This window comes from Drosophila biarmipes, chromosome 2L (genome assembly GCF_025231255.1).
Source record: "Drosophila biarmipes strain raj3 chromosome 2L, RU_DBia_V1.1, whole genome shotgun sequence".
NCBI lineage: Eukaryota > Metazoa > Arthropoda > Insecta > Diptera > Drosophilidae > Drosophila > Drosophila biarmipes.
The window spans coordinates 13,390,358-13,406,080 of record NC_066612.1 but is presented as its reverse complement, the minus strand read 5'-3'; the positions used below and the strand labels follow the sequence as shown (position 1 = coordinate 13,406,080).

General features: G+C 43.3%; 2 protein-coding genes across 2 annotated transcripts; both read left to right on the top strand.

Annotated features, from left to right (window-relative positions):
- On the top strand, nucleotides 1-401 carry LOC108033549 (uncharacterized). Its single transcript, XM_017107894.3, has one exon. The coding sequence runs from the start codon at nucleotides 160-162 to the stop codon at nucleotides 295-297; it is 138 nt and encodes a 45-aa protein (XP_016963383.1). The 5' UTR covers nucleotides 1-159; the 3' UTR covers nucleotides 298-401.
- A 4,094-nt stretch (nucleotides 402-4,495) lies between these two features.
- LOC108034181 (lipase 3) lies at nucleotides 4,496-14,832 on the top strand. Its single transcript, XM_017108998.3, has 5 exons — nucleotides 4,496-5,230; nucleotides 11,247-11,424; nucleotides 11,587-11,948; nucleotides 12,045-12,203; nucleotides 13,880-14,832. The coding sequence occupies exons 1-5, from the start codon at nucleotides 4,994-4,996 to the stop codon at nucleotides 14,537-14,539; spliced, it is 1,596 nt and encodes a 531-aa protein (XP_016964487.1). The 5' UTR covers nucleotides 4,496-4,993; the 3' UTR covers nucleotides 14,540-14,832.
- Nucleotides 14,833-15,723: the final 891 nt, after the last annotated feature.

Sequence of the window (15,723 nt, the reverse complement as noted above, 5' to 3'; positions counted from 1 at the left end):
TTCTCCATCCAAGCAGGCACGTCACATTCCTTTAAGTCTGAATTAAACTGAACACTGCTCAACAGCTTCCCTTCTCATGAAAGCACCTTCTTGAAAACAATTGTACATCGAGGAAAAAGTTCACTTAAAATTTTAAAAACGAAAATACAGAACATAAGAATGATGCGATCGAGGAGGTCGAAGAGACCAAGAAGGGTTCCCATGGTGGAGATAGCTGATCTCGACGAAGATCCCGAGTTTCGAGTACTGCTGTTGGATATAATACGCATTCTGGAAGCGATTCCCGAAGCAGCATGATGCTAAATCTATAGGAAGAAATAGTTTGTTCGGGGTTGGGTGAGGTGTTACATCAGAAACACGACCTAAACACTATCTTAAATTAAAGTTTCGTTGGCCAAAAACCTTGCGCACTTGTGCAGCTTTTTCGCTTTATAGAGTACACTCAAAACGACTTTCGATGTCGCCATTAGCAGAGTTTTCTCGGTTTGGAAAATTGGAAAGAGACGGAGCAACTCTGCCGCCTGGCTGGAAGGTTATATAATAACAGGCCAGTCAGTCGATGGAGAGAAGCGACCCGAGTGGGCTGCCTCTGCATCTACGACTGCAAAATAGCTAGTGCAATCAACCTGAAATCGGAATGCCATGCAATTGGAATTCGTTACCAAATATTGATGACAGTAATAGCCGCCGCCGAGGGTTCCCCAGGTTTCTGGGAGTAAGAAATCACTTTACATAATCGTCAGCTGCTTATCGGGCCCGGGAGAAGAGACCAGACTTCGGTCTGAGCTGAACAGACCGCTAATAAAATACCCCGAGCTACCATGTTACGCAGACCCCCAGTTGGGTGATGGAAACCGCCCCACCAAGTGGGACTTTTGGCCGCCGCCTCACTGACTGTAGTTATTTGGCTGGGACTTGCTGTATCAGTCGCTTTCGACGTGGGTGTGCGGCAGGCGCCACAATTAAGTGGCGGTTTTGCATACCCAAAAGGCGTGTCCTTTCGAGGAGTGGCTCTCGGAATCCTACTTTGGTTTTGGCAGAAGGAATGCAGCTAAGTGGGTCAATCCTCAATCTACTCACAAAGTGGGTTATTTTTAATAATAACAAAATATAATAATAAATTGAAATTTTGTGAAAACTTAGGATCTATATTTATGTACAAAATTAGAAGGCAAAAAGTTTTTCCAAGCCTTCTCGTCATCATTTTTCTGACTTATTTGCATGGGTCAGCTTTTTGATGTGTGTGTAACGACTTCTGCTGTACGGTGTACGTGTGTCGTCAGAAGCTGAGCAGTTTTTACTATGCACGCTTAATGGGACGCGGACGGCCGCTGATTTAAATTAAAATTGTTTAAAATATCTGAGATTGAAATATGGAAAACTCCATGTAATGGCTTTAAAGCTTTAAGTATAAACTTGAATGAAGTGAATAAGGTAGTAAAAAACAAAATATTTCTCTTAGAAACGTGTTATTTTTATAGATACTTAAGATTTACGTATGTTGTCTTGGTACCACAGTTGATCTTTTCCGTTCTAGCATTAAGCAGTCTATTAAATTTAAATGTTTTCAAATGGAGATTAGCAGTTCAAGGCCGCAACGCTTTAGAACAAAAGGTTTGCTAGCTCAGGGACAGCACTAATCCCCGTTCGTTACCCCGGGATAGAGGTTCGGAACCACTGGGAGCGGACTAAGGGCCATTAAAGTGTAAGCACTATACTAAATGCGATCCCGAGCAATTATACCCAACCCGAGGCGATGTCAAGTGCGACACTTAAGCTCTTTTTCCACTTTATACATATGAGGGAGCGTAAGATGATATGGAAATGAGATGGTCGGCCGGAAAGTGTGTCAACCATCAGGCAAACACCGAAAAACTCGTAAGTACACTCCTGGCAAGGTCACAAGCAAGATGCTGAGGACAACAAAGAAATTGCCGACCGGCAAAAAAACTGGGACGCCTTGCCCCTTTTCCCTCTGCGCTCATTAAAAAATTTCAGTGTCACGCTGCGGGATAAAAGCAAAACAAAAATCACAAAAATTCGACTGCATCGGCCAAACAAATTATAAAAATAAAAAAATAAAAATAAATCTTGCCTTGCGACCTTGAGATTGGCGGTATTAACCCATTACGAAACAATGGGTTATTTCCCAAAGCACTGTCATTACCGCTAAGCGAGGGTAACCCTTTTTTTAAGTTTTCCGGCTAAGCGATTTATTAAATAAATGTTACATTTATGTTTAGCTTGCAATATAAAATATGATTGTGTAGTGCTACCTTAATTATTTTAATACTCAATTTTATTTAATAATATAATCAAAATCAGTTTACTCTCCTTTACTTCATCAAATTTTATTTATTACAAACCACAAACAATAAATGTTTGAACTTGCTTTAAAGTTTATTAAAATGGGTTAAGTTGCAGCACCACAGTTTGGCATTGCCTAATCCGCTGCAATAATTTTACTTGATATCAGAGCATTCGCTGCCTCAGAAAATCCCAAAATCCAACGCACCAGATACTCGTAATTGTAGTCGTAACAATCCGAGCGAGGTAATGACGAACAGCACAGCAGCACAACAATAATCACGGCAGCCGAAAGAAGTTGATGGCCCTGCTCCTGCCCCACAATTGATTGCATGTGGCACGTGTTCATGGCATTCCTCCAAGTCCAAGTCCGATGGCCATGCGATTCTGTTGCACACTTAATGGCATTGCAATGCAATGGCTCGCCTTGAAATTGCAGATCATATGTGGTTACTGGAAATTGCTGATCGATTTGTCTGTACTTTGGTCGCTTTTATTATCTGTTGCCGAGGAAAATGGTAGTTTTGCCATGGTAACATCATCCAGATTAAGAATAAGTTGTTTATCAAATAAAAAATCCCATTTATATGCACATTGATATACATAAATCAGCCAAAAAGTCCAAGGCTTGTTAAAAAACATTAAACAAAAATCGTTGAATGATTCTTCTTGGGCATTTCGCAGACCGTTCGCGAAGCTTCCTTGGCTCTTTGGTTTTCATTTTCGCCACTTTTGATCACTGCTGGGATGTGGTAAGAATGCATGTAAAATGGTTATTGAATTTATGATTAATGCCTGTGCGCAGTTGTCATTGAGGGCCCGACAAATTGGCCGGCCAAGGCCAACCGGTGCGACAAGAAACCCGAGATAAACGGGAAGAGATCGTTGCCAATGTTGGTGGGAACAGAGAGCCGAAGACAAGGCCCAGATGCAGATGGCAAAAGCGAAGGCGAAATATAAACAAAACAAACGATGGGCAATCAAAACAAATCGCGCAATGATATGTTTGGGAGATGGGGGCACTGCTGCTCCCGAACTCCCGCCTTCAGCCAGGCGCGGCATAAAGCAAAACGGTGTGTAACTCAGCCTGCATTTTAAATTGGCCAAATGCAGACGTAACCCGATGCCAGGCCAAATGTTTCGTCAGTCGGGCTCTTGGGATGGGGGCTTCAATTGCAATTACCTTGGCAGCAGCGGCAGCCGAACACACAACCCAGTCGGCAAGACGCACTGGACGTGGACGTGCCAAACGATCCACCGCCTAACGGCTAAACGGATCGAACCCAGAGACAACCCGCGCTAAACCGAAATCTCCCGCGGCGGGAGGAAGGCGAGGCGAAACGAAAGACTTAGGCAAAAAACTCGCCCGGCACGCGCCAAAGCTTGAGTGGATTGGCGGCGGGCGGGTGGAGGCTTTGCATCGGGGGCGTCGAACATATCGGCTCGATCAGCTGACTAAGTCGGGCGAGTTGAGCTAGGTCGGCAAATGTACACAGAGAGAAAAAATGTGAAACTTTTAATTTTGCAAAGGAAAAAAAAGAATTTAAAAAAAGTGTAAAAGTGTGTGATATTCCCACTAAAAAAACAAATTATACATTTTTAAATCAATGCCAATAAATGCACCGACTGGAAATAGTGATAATTTGTCTTTTTCTTTAATGAAAAAATAGGTAAATAAATTTCAATTTAAATTTAACTAACTTAAATTTAACCAACTTATTTAAATCATTCATTTCTGTCCCATTCTATTCATTTGTAAATATTAATTATTAAGAAATTTGTAAATTTTAATTTAGTACGGCCGAAAGTCTTAGCAACTATGACCGTTTCCTCCGTGTACCTTAAGTTTAAACTTTTGGCAACAGTGTAAATAAATAAATACATTTGATTCTGTTATAGAAATATTGTCTATTTAATAGTCAGTTTTTGGTTAAACCAGCAAGTATAGGTTTATCTTGACAGCTTATACACCTCAAAGATGCCTTGTTAAATTAAAAACCGAGTTCGTCAGCCTCCGTGTTTGCAGTGCACCTCAAAATAAGATAATCACACAAGTGGCATATATATTACATTTAAATCTTAAGCGAAGAAACAAGAAATTCAGAGCCGCCTTAGCCCGTCTTAAATCCCCACTTAAGCCGCTTACTTGCCATCCACAAGCTCGCGATCCACAAGCACCGGCTCGAACAAGTTGGCCCGCAGATCGTGGCTGCCATTCGAGCCTAGCTCACTCCATTCTGCCTACGAATCGGCCAGTCGAGCGACGAATCCCAAGCCAAACGGTTGAAATATCAGGTTGTTGGTCCCGCGCAGACCCCCAAGATCAAGTGATCCCATCCGCAATACCCGTGCTTAAACACTTGTGCTCTCCGTGGGAACTAGCTCCCCCTGTCGAAGTCGATCCCAAGGATACCGGCGGGACAATCAGAGTGCCGAGAAGCGCCGCACGTACATAACTGCCAGGTGTGACGAAAGCGGGAGAAAAAAGATAGTGGCGACGTAACCGTTACGCTTAAGTGCAAGCAACTGTTGCATTTGCCAATTTGCCCCATTTTGTGTGTCCAACTCAGCGTGAGTCAGTTGGGCAGTGAGTGAGTGAGTGAGTGTCTGGAGTGAGTGCCGAAGTGAGTGTCGCCTCGAGTGTCTGGAGTGTCTGCCGTGCGATTGCTCCCGTTTCGGCCTTCCGATGCGGACCACCGTCGAGGTCAAGGGTCGCCTGCTGATGACCCTGCTGCTGCACTGCCTCGTGGCTCTGGAGGTCTGCGGACGGGCCGGCGCCTTCACGCTCCTCTCGCCCTTCAGCTACAGCTCGCTGAGCTTCAAGAACCTGCTCAACTCCGTCCTGCTGTCGAGCAACGCCAACCTGGCCGGCGGCGGACGGAACCTCAAGTCTGACGTCCTCGAGGACGCCTCCCTCATCACGGTGAGTCCTGCGGAGTATTGGGAACGACGATGAGGATATTGGAGATACAGCAATTCTTTTCACATAGTAGTTATAGGATCTGGGCTTGGGTTTGGGTCACCTGTCTGAGTATATGTTCTTTACTATCCAACATAACAACATTGGATAATTTTGCCAATACCTAAAGCGAGGTAAACGAAATTACACACAAATATCAATTTACAACACAAAATCAATTTTTACAAAGAATGATTAAACTATAATATTATTCAAATGTAAGAAGACCCTAAAGGGGGTTTCATTGTTTTGTTGATTACCCACAGAACCTGTAGGTCTTCAAAGTATTTGGGTTTATAAAAAGAGCACAACCAATTCAATATTGTGTCATTTCCTTAGAAAACTACATATGACGTTATTTTAGGATAACAAAAATACCATCCATTGTAAGAAAAAAACTTATGGCTTTAATTATAAACGAAAGGCGTAAAGCTTGTAAGGGCCTTTAAGTTCAATTTAGGCGTAAATTTTATATTATTGGTGACAATTATCAATGTTATAAAAAATGTTCCCAACACAGATAATAAATATTGTTAAATCGACCAAGGTACACATTTGTACTCATGGTATTGGTAAGCGGCTAAAATCAAATAAGTATAAACAAACCGAAATATGAGCTCAAGATCGTTGGTCGGTCGTCCATAGGTAGTTTGACTTTTGTTTGTTTACTTGTACCTGCACAACAGAAGTAAGCAGAAGTTTGTAAGAAATTCGGTTTGATATATCGACGTATCCCAAGTCGGTCAATACTCCACGCTTGAAGTGCCCCTCTTGCATTGACATTGGTTTTCCACGGAGTATTTGTTTTGTTTCTCTACCGTGCTGAGGGGCTTTTCTGAGGCACTTAATTGCGTTCTGTTCAGGTATTTACTTAGCTCGAACGTTTTTTGGTGTCATATAAATTTACACTTTTCACTGCCCAGCGCCGAAAGAAAGTTTCCGTTCTCGGGGTTCGTTGACTCTCAGAATTCGTGTGCGGTCCGAGAACTATTACCGATTTTGAGCTGTCTGGTGGCACCTGGAATGGAAATGGTTATGGTAATGGTCACCTGCCGTGATCAACTGCAGTTGCCACTGCACATTCCATCGGCTTCCCTTTGTTTGCCCAGTGAAATGGGGGGCTGCCGTAACTTGTGTGAGTTTCGTAGCCTTTTTATGGCGTTAATCATGTCTAACTTCAGCGAGTGAGTTAACTCCGCTGCGAGTGTACGTAACTGATGGATTTATTTCTAGAGTTGGGGCTAATTAAAAGGTTTACGAGCCTGCATTGCTGGTGTGAAGTAACCCGAAAGTGTAAGCTTTATTCGGGTGGCAGAATGCTCGTAACTGCATAAGGGAGCTTCGAGCTGGGAATCCGTCTATGAGGTCTTCAATCAGGTTTTGTATTTATTTGCTTACGGTTTTCAAACCCACTTACAACAAAACAAAAGCCGGGCTAGCCTTCGTTGAAATGGATACAATACGAAACGAGCGTTTTATGGCAGTCACAGAAATCAGAGTTAGTTTAATGAGTTCGGTTTTTAGAATTGATAGCCACTGGTGGTGCGAAGTGACCTTGAGCCCATTTACAACGCTCACGTGCCCAGCAATTAGATCAACATTTTCATTGGGCGTTTGCACGCACAATTGTTGATGTCTGCCCCCTGGGTTTTCCATGGGTTTCCAACAACCATCTCAAGGGCAGGAATTTGCATTTCATATGCTCGGCCGCAGACGAAGAAACACCCGATCTTGCCAGCCAGATATCAAAGATCACACCGAGCTGAAGATTACCCAATCGGTGGCTTTCAGGGTGGGGTCAACAAACAGACAGGCGAAAATGAACAAAGCCAATAAGGCAAGGCAGAGCCGAAGGAAAAGAGTTATTAGCAAGTGTTCAAGCTCACATTTGCCCACGATAACGTAACGTTTTTATGCGATTTACGTGATTCGAGCCGTTGCGCAGACCCAGAAACTAATAAAGGGAGAAATACAGTGGGCCCGTGTACCTGGCGTATTGTCAATCCAAGTGCCGCCGTACTTTTCAGCTGGATCTTATGCAAAGTCATGGCTGGGCTTTCGAGCGCGTTCGCAGGCGCGTGTCTGCAATGTAACTAAGTTCGGAATAAAACAACGAGCGGCGTCACAATTTCTGCACGTTGCCCAATTGCATAATCGGCAGTTGGGAGATGGCCAGGTATATATGTATGTATCTCGCGGGGAACACCTCTCACGGCTGACAATAACAAATTGAAATTGTCAACGCTACACAATCATCAACGTGCAATTAGGCTAACCTGTCCACGTCCACAGCGCTCGACTGACTTTGAAATATGGGTTAGCAGTCTGCCCGCCTTCCGCCCACCGCCCACCACCCACAGCCGCCCTATTCCACCTGCCCAACTGTCAACGAAAAAAGCCCAAGGCTTCGCTTCCCAATAATAAGGAAATGGCTTCGACATTTGGCTCGACTCTGGATACTTTTCGCTTTTGTTTTGCATAAAACTGTCTGGTTTTTGCTTTAATTTGAATTTAAAGATTTCCGCATTGTCTTTTCTTTCGGGCCCAACACGCCAAGGATTGGCAAATAGATGTCGCTTGGACTGATTACGTCTAGGTGTTGTAATGACTCACAAAATTAATGGCAAAGGGCGGAAAAATTGGAAATGAACTAAATAATTAGAGATAATTTTGTTTATAGAGAGTATTTAGAAACATGTATAGATGAGTCTTCTTATCTTTATCATGATAATAACATTATTTGAAACCACTTTTATTTAAAACAAAGTGGATTGTTAAATTGCCGCCACTCGATATTGGTATTCTGGCAGCCCTAATCGATCAGTAATTTGCATAACTTGTAAGTCGCTGCTCCACTTGATCCGGCATCTCGAGAGCAGAGTTCAAATGTGATTAACCTCTTAGATTTTGATGTCATTAAAACGATGTCAGGCGGCGGAATAAAGTCAGCACATCGGCACAGAAAATGCAGCCAAAGAGCTGGCATCGAGCGAGAGGAGGAGAAACTGGTTGGGGTCGGCCGCGATGTCATCGAGACGCTTCGAACGGCAGTCATTATAATGACTGTGATAAAAGCCGAAGTCAATATCAAGGTCAGTTACAAAATGAGCGATGGTCTCAAAGTGGATATCGACACAGACCCAGAGCCCATCCATCCGTCCATTCGACAAGCTCAAGTGGGACTTGCGGCTCCGGTCGGGTCTTCTCCTTCTTAATAAGTCCACTGACGAGCTCGAGCTGCAAAAGTGTTTTATGCAAATGAATCAAAGGCACGCCACAAAGCCTCAAACGTTGACACCACCGAATTTGCATTGAGTTTTAGAGGATAAATACAAGCCAAACGAAAACATGGAGGCCCATGCACACCCAAAAGTCCCATGCAGTTACAGTAGGTACTGCCTAGGCTAAACACTCATTGTACAAAATAGGTACAAGTACCTTAAAATGGAAATTATCATTTTGTTTTTGAAATATTCTTCTGTAATATTTGACAACAATTTTGTATGTAAAAAAAAAATGGCTAAACATTTTCTATTTTGTTCAAGTATTAGGACAGATTTTTTTTAATTCCACAGAGCAAACGAAAATGTACCCAAAAAAACTTTTTTCTTTATAAAAATCTTTGCAGATAGTAAAGGAAATTAGTTCCAATTTAAATGTCGATCGTAAGTGTTCAATGGTCAATATTTTGGTTAATAAGGCTTTTGTTGTATAAAAAAAAGTTCACTGCAGGTGAGTGCTCACTGTACAAGCACACAACACATTGCCAATTAGCATGGACACAAACCGGAGGCAGGCAAACACAAAAATTAGTGGGTCATGATGAGCATTATGTTAATCGCAACTCAAGACGATTTTGTAGGTGCTAATGAAGTTTTTGCGGCTTTCAGTCGAATGCGTTCATACAGTTCAGTTAGCAAAACAGTAAAAATATGGAAAAAGAAACCAACAAGTTAAAAATAAGCGCCCTCCCAACAAAAACCGGCGATTCATTTCTATATTGGCCCAGGTCGAAATCAGTGTAGTTCAACATTTACTTTTCCACCGGCCTCCCCATGGCTGCCTCGGCTTTAGCCACTCTCATTTATTTAATTATAGTTTTTCAACGTTTGTGCACATTGTTTGCCCGGCCATGTTTTGTATTTATTTACTGTGCCTTTTGAATTGGCGTTAAATAAAACATTTTCATATTTGTGCATTTCATTTGTAATTCTGTCTATTGTTTCCTGTTAACAGTTTATTAAACAAATGAGTTTGGATAGACATTTTGGTGATTAAATAACATCAGAAAATATAAAATGCGTGGTGAATTACTTTATTACAATACAATTAATATATTTTTAGCGTATTATAAATACAAGTTTTATTTGCATCTGTGAATTTCTCCATAGCCCACAGATAGATATTGGCAATATTTGTACAATTAATTTCATTAGTTACAGCACACTACTGGCTTGACCACAGTTATTTTGTCTTGTCAAGATATAAATATTGTGGAAATTTTTTATTAGTGAACATTTGTCGACTCGTGCGCATTTCAAAACCCCCCGAGATTGGCCAACTCCCCGGGGCGGGAAAATCCAGCCGCCGGCCGCACTTTGTTGCATTTTGAGCATCTTTGCAACGCCTTGTCAGCTCTGCGCAAATATTGGCCGGCTGTTTCGCCAAATGTGTGTCAGGCCAAGAAAAACAAAAACTTTGCCGGGTAGCATCGGCGGCAGCTGTTGCAATTTTTCGAGGCTTGGCCAAGTAACTTTCTGCGGCTTCTTTGCACCTCGTTCGCACGTTCATTCATTCTCGAAACAAAGAAGTTACGTAAGACAAAAGGCAAGAAAATTGGCAGACAAATAAATACCGAAATAAAAAGAGCCAAATTTATGCCCAAACATTTGGCCAAATCGGCCGAAAACAAAACACGCTGAAACGGAGCCGGAAAAAACATTTCGCTGGCTTACTTTGCGTACCACTTCCTCGTGCTGTCCAACCAGCCGGCAAGTCAATTGGCCAATTGCAGTGTTTATATTATTTTCTGGCCCACAGCAGCAGCAGGGGCTATTCGCTGCCAAGGTTAATTAAAATGCCAGTCGGCTCGCAGGTAGTCTCTTTCTGCAGTTTTCTCAGCCGCTCGGCCGGTTTGTTTGTTTGCCTGAAATTTGGGTAATCGCGTGTTTATAACTTAATTTCAACAATGGTGTTATGAGTTTTCTTTCGGCCACCCACTACCCGACCGGCTTACATAATCGGATAGACGGACTTATCAAACGCCTCACGGATTTCTGAAAAACCTATAAATTCGTTTGCCAGCAGGAAGAAAAGCATGCTGTCATACAGTGCGTATGCGTGATACGTGACTGGGTTAAACTATGGCCATGTACTTATAGAGGGGGCCGCGTGGACTTTGCGTCACCTGGCGTTCCAATAAAGCGTCCCCAATGATGAACATGTTTTGTAGTTGGCCCGATACTTTTGTTTTCATTGGTGTCAATAAAGAAATTCTATAAGGTTCTGTCAGCCAATATAGTTGCAACAAATATGCGAGCAGCACTGTTTGGCTGGAAAATACTATGCCAGCACTGTTCAACTTTGCATTTTTCATTTTTGAGCCAGGATAAACCCTTTAAGGCAGGGCCACGCCCAGCACAAGCCATTTACTCAGACACTCTCGACCGCAACAGCTTGTCTGGTTACTTTATTAACTTGTTGATGCCACAAATTAAAATTCATTAGTTCGAAATGACTGTGGTTAAGGTCAGGCGACTGCCTCCTCGATGATGATGACGCTGCCGTTGGGGCCCGGGTCTCTTCCACCTGCCCTTCCATTTGAACTATGCAAATTAACGGGGTAGAAACAAAGAGGTGGCAGGGCAGGTGGAAAAAACGTGGACCAGGGCAACTCAATTTCACACTACCATGATTTGCACTTCTAACACCTTTCTCTCCCTCTGTCGAATTTGTTTCCGTTTTTTCTGCGTTCGCACAGCCCAAATTAATACGCAAATATGGATATCCATCCGAGACCCACACGGTGGTGACGAAGGACGGCTACATCCTGGAAATGCACCGGATACCCAAGAAGGGAGCCCAGCCGGTGCTGCTGATGCACGGAATCCTGGATACCTCGGCCACATGGGTGCTCATGGGTCCAAAGTCCGGACTGGGTAAGAGACTCTTTTATTTATTGCAGGTTGATGTAAAATTACATTAGTAAAAATATTACTTAAAGCAAGGCTTTAGCTATGATTGCTTCTAAAATGTCTTATAATTATAAATTAATTTAATTATTATTGAATATAAATCTAATAAGATCTAATGTTCAACAGGCTACATGCTGTACGATCTGGGCTACGACGTGTGGATGGGCAACTCGCGGGGCAACCGCTACTCGAAGAACCACACCAGCCTGAACAGCGACTACCAGGAGTTCTGGGACTTCACCTTCCACGAGATGGGCAAGTACGACCTGCCGGCCAACATCGATTACATCCTGAGCAAGACGGGATACGAGCAGGTGCACTACATCGGCCACTCGCAGGGGACGGCCATCTTCTGGGTGCTGTGCTCCGAGCAGCCCGCCTACACGCAGAAGATAACCTCGATGCACGCCCTGGCCCCCATCGCCTACATCCACGACATGAAGAGCCCCCTGTTCCGCACCCTGGTCCTCTTCCTCGACTTCCTCACGGTGGGTTTTCCATTCGGTCTTATAGTGCCAGCTGCGGCTGGCGCATTTCCCATTTTCCACAGCGTGCTCCCCCGTCTGACGCCGTTTTTGTTGCAGGCCGCCACACGAATGCTGCGCATCACGGAATTCATGCCCAACACGAAATTCCTAGTGGACCACAGCCAGGTTGTGTGCCACGACAACGCCATGACGCAGGACGTCTGCTCGAATATCCTGTTTTTGGTTGCCGGCTACAACTCCGAGCAGCTGAACAAAGTAAGCAGGGGCCACAGTACCAAAAAAGCCCCTATTGAAATCATACTTTCTGGGTAAAAATGTACGATTTTAGCCCTCTTTTTTTTTAGATAGGAACTTACAGTTTTAGTATGATATGTATTTTGTAAATGCAATTGTATATTTAAGAAGAACGATTTTGATCTCGACAAGAATTAGATACTTTAACTTATCATAAATCAATTGCATTAGTTTGACATTTAAATAAGGAAAAATAGTTTAAAACATTTTGAACTTAAAATAGTGTTTATTGACAGTTGGTAATGCCCATTATTTCGGCAATCGGAGTTATCCAGTTCATTTAATTTAAAATATATTTTTTTTTTTAATTTTCTACGTTTATTACTCAATACAAAAGAGACTTTGGAGCTTTGAAATGCTAAATTTTTTCTCCCCGTGTGCAATATATGGTAGTAAGAGCACAACCGTGGATGCATTTGGATTACGGGTGTGTTTTGGCCACGATTTCGCGTGACTGTTAGACCGGCTGAGAGGCATCGATTTGGTTGTCCCCTTCGATTGTCTTCATTAAGTTGGCACTTAATTAACCCGCCTCGATTCGATTGTCGGTCGGGGTAGTTTGCATTTCAGTTTGAGCCGCAACATGTCGATGCGGAATGCCCTTAATTGCTCGGGACCGTTTGAAAAGGAGCAACCCAATAGCTTTTCAGGAACTTTGCCCGCCTTTAAGTCCGTGCGCAACACAAATGTGCACACGCAGTAATTTGGGGCTGCAATTACCGATGGCTTAAACGTAATTCAACACTATCTTAATCCCCCAAGCGGCCACGATGTTTGCATTAAATATGCTCAACACCCTAGCAAAACTTTGCCCGATAATCGACCGCAAGCTAAACACCCGCAGATTCAAAATTATGGCCCACAAAGTGCGGCGGGCTTGAATTACTTGAACAACATGCAAGTGCTGGGCGATTCGGGATGTGCGACGTGGAGAGTGGAATGTGTGGGGGCACGACCTGACCTGGTATCTGGCACTGAAAGGGTGTCATTATCTATTATGTCAACGGCCGCCAAGAGGGGCGGTATCTTCTTGTTGTCCTCGTCGGCGTTGTTGAAATTGGCATAATTAACTGGCACGGCCGGGATGCCAGAGCACCGACAACAAGCGACAATGCATGCAAATTAGGCGCGATTCTGTGACCCAACAAGCACCAGGTCCCAAAGTTCGACCCTCCACTTTTGTGCCCATGAGTAATACAGGACGCTAATGCCATGCTGGGTGCTCGAAACATGGTACGGCCATTGTTAGAATGTCGAAGGAACAGGTGTGTAATATAGAAGGGAGAACAATGCATTTGCAAAATTAACATTCGCAACTGGGATACCTTTCTTGAAGGCTCCAGGTAAATAGAGATAGGATTTAATTGAATTTAATTCAATAGAGGTTCCAGCGCAGCGTTTGCTACACCTCAATGCTCACAAACATTACAACTTTGTGGCACCTTCATTTGATTTCTTAGTTTAGTAGATTAATAAAATTGCTTTACAAATGTTTCCTTACCTCCAATCTAGGTATAATTTATTTAGACGTTGGTTAGGAAAGTTTAGGGATTCTTGTTGCATCAGTACCATCGCTATAATATAAATTCTCCCTGTTAATCAAAGTTGGCAACTTACCTTTAACTTCGCTCTTTTAGACCATGCTCCCGGTGATGCTGAGCCACACGCCCTCTGGAGCTTCCATCAAGCAGTTGGAGCACTTTGGCCAGCTGATGAAGTCAGGGCACTTCCGGAAGTTTGACCGCGGCTACCTGCGCAACCAGCTGGAGTACAACCGGATGACGCCGCCAGACTACGACCTGTCCAGGGTCAAGGTGCCGGTGGCACTGTACTACTCGGTGAACGACCTGCTGGTCTCCACCACCGGAGTGGATCGGTTGGCCCGGGAGCTGCCCAATGTGATCGACAAGTACCTGGTGCCCATGGAGCGGTTCAATCACCTCGATTTCCTGTGGGCCATCGACGTGAAGCCTCTGGTCTACAACCGGCTGGTGCGAAACGTGCGGCGGGTGGAGAACCACAGGGCCAAGTTAACGGCCAATTTGGCCAGTTACCTGGCCATGCAGCTGCAGCGCCAACATCTCCGCCAGCAAATGCAGCAGCAGATGATGGAGGGACTGCCGCCCAATGTGCACCTGCCCCACGGATTGGGCATGGAGCTTATTGCCAGGGAAACCACCTTGGCCCCTCCACCGGCTCCCACCACAACGGCGCCCTCGATGACTACCTCACCGACGGAGGATGCTAAGGAGGATGAGCTGCTGACCACCGGCACCACAACGGAAGTTCCGGCGTGACTTTGACGCCACCTGGCCAAGCTCTTTTCGTTCCAATTTCATATGACTGTGATGACATTTTTAACAATTTACCGATCGCAGCATCGCCAGGTCCTCCGGATGGTAGACCTCAGGTGCAATCACTCAGGCGCAATCCATTCCCATGCATCCAACAACCATCCCTCAGAGAGCCCCAGTTTCGATACGGCCACTTTCTCCACCAGAATTGTTCGATCCGTCTTCTGTGCTACTCGAAATACTTTAATTTATGTGTACAAATTTATGAGTAATTTTAAAAGTACGTTTATTTTTAATAAAAGAAATACCTTAAGAAAATCTAAACATTTTTTGGGTACGTTTTTTTATTTAAGCAGTTAAAGGAAAAATACGAAATATAAAAGTACATTAAAACCGAAAGCTGTGTTTCATTCCCATTACAATTTGACGAAAGAGGGGACGCTTAGGCGATGGGCTCGACTATAGGATACTTATTAGTTCACTAAGAGAAGTGAGAGGGTTATACAAATTATTAATCAGCAACGTAACAAAGTAACAAATGCCCAATTTTCACATTTACAAAATCTTTGTATGGAAGACGCACTCACTTCTACGTGTTACATACTTTCCGACAAAACTAATATAACCATTTAATATATAAGTAATGGGTATTACTATGAGTAGATTTTAGCAACAACGTATTTATATTTTTCGAAAAATTAGCAGCCTTTCGTATTTTAAAGAAAAATAACACCCATATCTTTACAAATATTTTTGTTTACTTTTGTGAGAGTCCACATTTAATCATTTAAAATATATATTCTTTAAAATCTCATAGCACTTTTAATTCAACATCAAAATTGTACATGTTTTGTATTCAAACATTTCTCACCTCACTCACAACAGGATAAAGTATGCAACGTTTTTGGTTCCTTTTTCACGAGTGCGCCCAGTTGCATACTAAAACTCAAATAGCAAAGTTCCATCAGGCTAATAAAATCGTTTTTAATGTGCAATTGGTTATATAGACAGCCGCATCCTAAATATTTTGAACTTCAGATAACCCAACGAAGTTAAATTTCGATTTAAAAGCCACGCCGATTTTATTCTACCCTGGTGGCTCACACTGGCCGAAAAATGAAAATAACTTAAGAATTGCGGGAGACGGGCAGCAAACAGCGCCAACGCTTAATTGCGACTTAAAACGC